Here is a 2,080-nt window from a genome sequence, read left to right on the forward strand (position 1 = left end):
CATAAAAAGTTGTTTTTGATTTTTATTTAGATTTCTACTCCACAGTTATTCAAAATTAAAAAAACATTTAATCTATATATTTGTTCCAAATTTTTTACACTTATCTGTGTATATATTTATATTCATATATACAACTTTTTATATTTAATTTGAGAGCCATGCTGAAGGGGAAACCCGGAGATTTGTTACCATTATAATCCCAATCTGGAGAGTCCTTAATCTAGTCTAATCCAGACAGACAAAGGCAGGCCAAGAGACAATTGGCTGCTTATCAGATTTCTGTGCACTGCTGCTCATAAAAGATGATACAGAGTGTAGAAATCTTAGTTAATTTAACTCAAGTTTTTACAGCTGAACACTAACATACATTTATTTGCATGCTATCCTGTAATATTTTTATTTTAGTAATGTTTAATTTTGTATAATTTCAGCCCTGAAATGTGAGAAAGTTCAGTTTGTGGCCTGTGGAAGAAACCACACGCTCATCTCCACAGGTGAGATCTCACTCTGACCAGTTTACACTTTAAACCATTTTTTATTTAAATAATTTTTTATTTATTCATTTAATTATTAAAAACTGAGTGTGTTTTTCTTCGGTGCAGCTCAGGGGAAAGTGTTTGCGTCAGGGGGGAACAGCGAGGGTCAGCTGGGGCTCGGGGACTGCGAGGAGCGGACGGCCTTTCAAAGGATCAGCTTCTTCGATTCACGAGGACCAATCAAAATGCTCGCCGCCGGGTCAAACACCTCCGCTGCTCTCACAGGTGATGTCAGATACTCCATTCACCTGTGAATCACAGCAACTTTTAAGCTCTGAAGGCAATTTTCATTAGTTATTTGATTTTTAAATTAAGGCTTCAAATGTAAATAATGACATAAATCTTTTTTTCCTAAATTTAAATTATACTTTTTTGTTTTAGGAAGTACGATTTTTAATGATGAAAATAATCATTACAAATCTGATTAAAATGTTATTGCTTTTTTTCAGTAAATTTTATTTTTAAATTTTCAAATTTCAGTAATTTAAATTAACTAAAACTATTTAAATGAACTTTAATAAACTGTTACTTTTTCACCTTTTTCTAACTTTAAGTTTTTGTTTACATAATGTGAGCACTGTTACTCATCCTGTATGTTTTATGAAATATTGATGGACAAAAAAGAGCCCAAACAGAAATTCCTTAGAATAAAATAAAATAAATTTTAAAAAATGAATTGAAGTAGAATAAAAATGATCCCTGTATGCGCTGTTTGTCCCAGAGAGTGGAAAACTGTTTATGTGGGGCGACAACACGGAGGGTCAGATCGGTTTGGGGAAGGAGAGCCAAGCGTCGTCGCCACAGGAAGTCAGCGTGGGGCGACCAGTCAGCTGGGTGTCCTGTGGATACTACCACTCTGCCTTAGTCACAGGTGAACACAGACGGAGGTTGTTCTTTTGTAGAGTTGTGTTTTTTTGTGTGAAACTGTGTTATTTTTTTGTGTCTCAGTTGACGGAGCTCTGTACACGTTTGGGGAGTGTGACAGCGGGAAACTGGGTCTGGGCACCGACCAGCTGCCCCGACACCGAGTCCCCCAGCTGGTGAAGAGCATCAAGGAGCCGGTGGTTCAGGTGGCCTGCGGAGGAGGACACACGGTGGCTCTCACAGGTCTGTACGGTGCAGTCTGTCTCAAAGAACTACAAAAATATTACAGTTTTCCGTCTGTGTCATTATGATGCTGTTCTGTCATTTCCTGCAGACACAGAATTTTCTTTTGGTGGAATTTATGTAATATTTTCAAGTCAGTGTTTAGTGCTCCTTTTCATTTATCAAAAAAAAAAACCTGCATCTTAGTTTGTTTCTGTAATAACAATATATTTTTATTTATTTATAGATCTTTGTATAATATCTTGGAGGGATGCAGCCCAAATCTCCTTACCAAACAGGGTTCAAAAGAGAAAAAAAAAAAATTAAATATTTCTATGTATTCAAAGAAAAAAGTCATCTGCAACATAGTTTTGTACTTTAATACATTTATTTCAAATTGAGAATTTTTGTTTGTTTGTTTGTTTGTTGCCTTTTCCTTTATTTTTTCATGTATTCGA

At 35.6% G+C, this 2,080-nt stretch overlaps 1 protein-coding gene across 1 annotated transcript; it reads left to right on the forward strand.

Annotated features, from left to right (window-relative positions):
- Nucleotides 1-431: 431 nt before the first annotated feature.
- LOC121966366 (X-linked retinitis pigmentosa GTPase regulator-like) lies at nucleotides 432-1,643 on the forward strand (the record flags this gene model as incomplete). The annotated part of the gene is made up of 4 exons (XM_042516469.1): nucleotides 432-494; nucleotides 603-761; nucleotides 1,258-1,407; nucleotides 1,485-1,643. Coding segments are annotated over 4 exons (531 nt in total), but the record flags the coding sequence as incomplete, so codon positions are not given.
- Nucleotides 1,644-2,080: the final 437 nt, after the last annotated feature.

This window comes from Plectropomus leopardus, unplaced genomic scaffold, assembly GCF_008729295.1.
Source record: "Plectropomus leopardus isolate mb unplaced genomic scaffold, YSFRI_Pleo_2.0 unplaced_scaffold24173, whole genome shotgun sequence".
Taxonomy (NCBI): Eukaryota; Metazoa; Chordata; class Actinopteri; order Perciformes; family Serranidae; genus Plectropomus; species Plectropomus leopardus.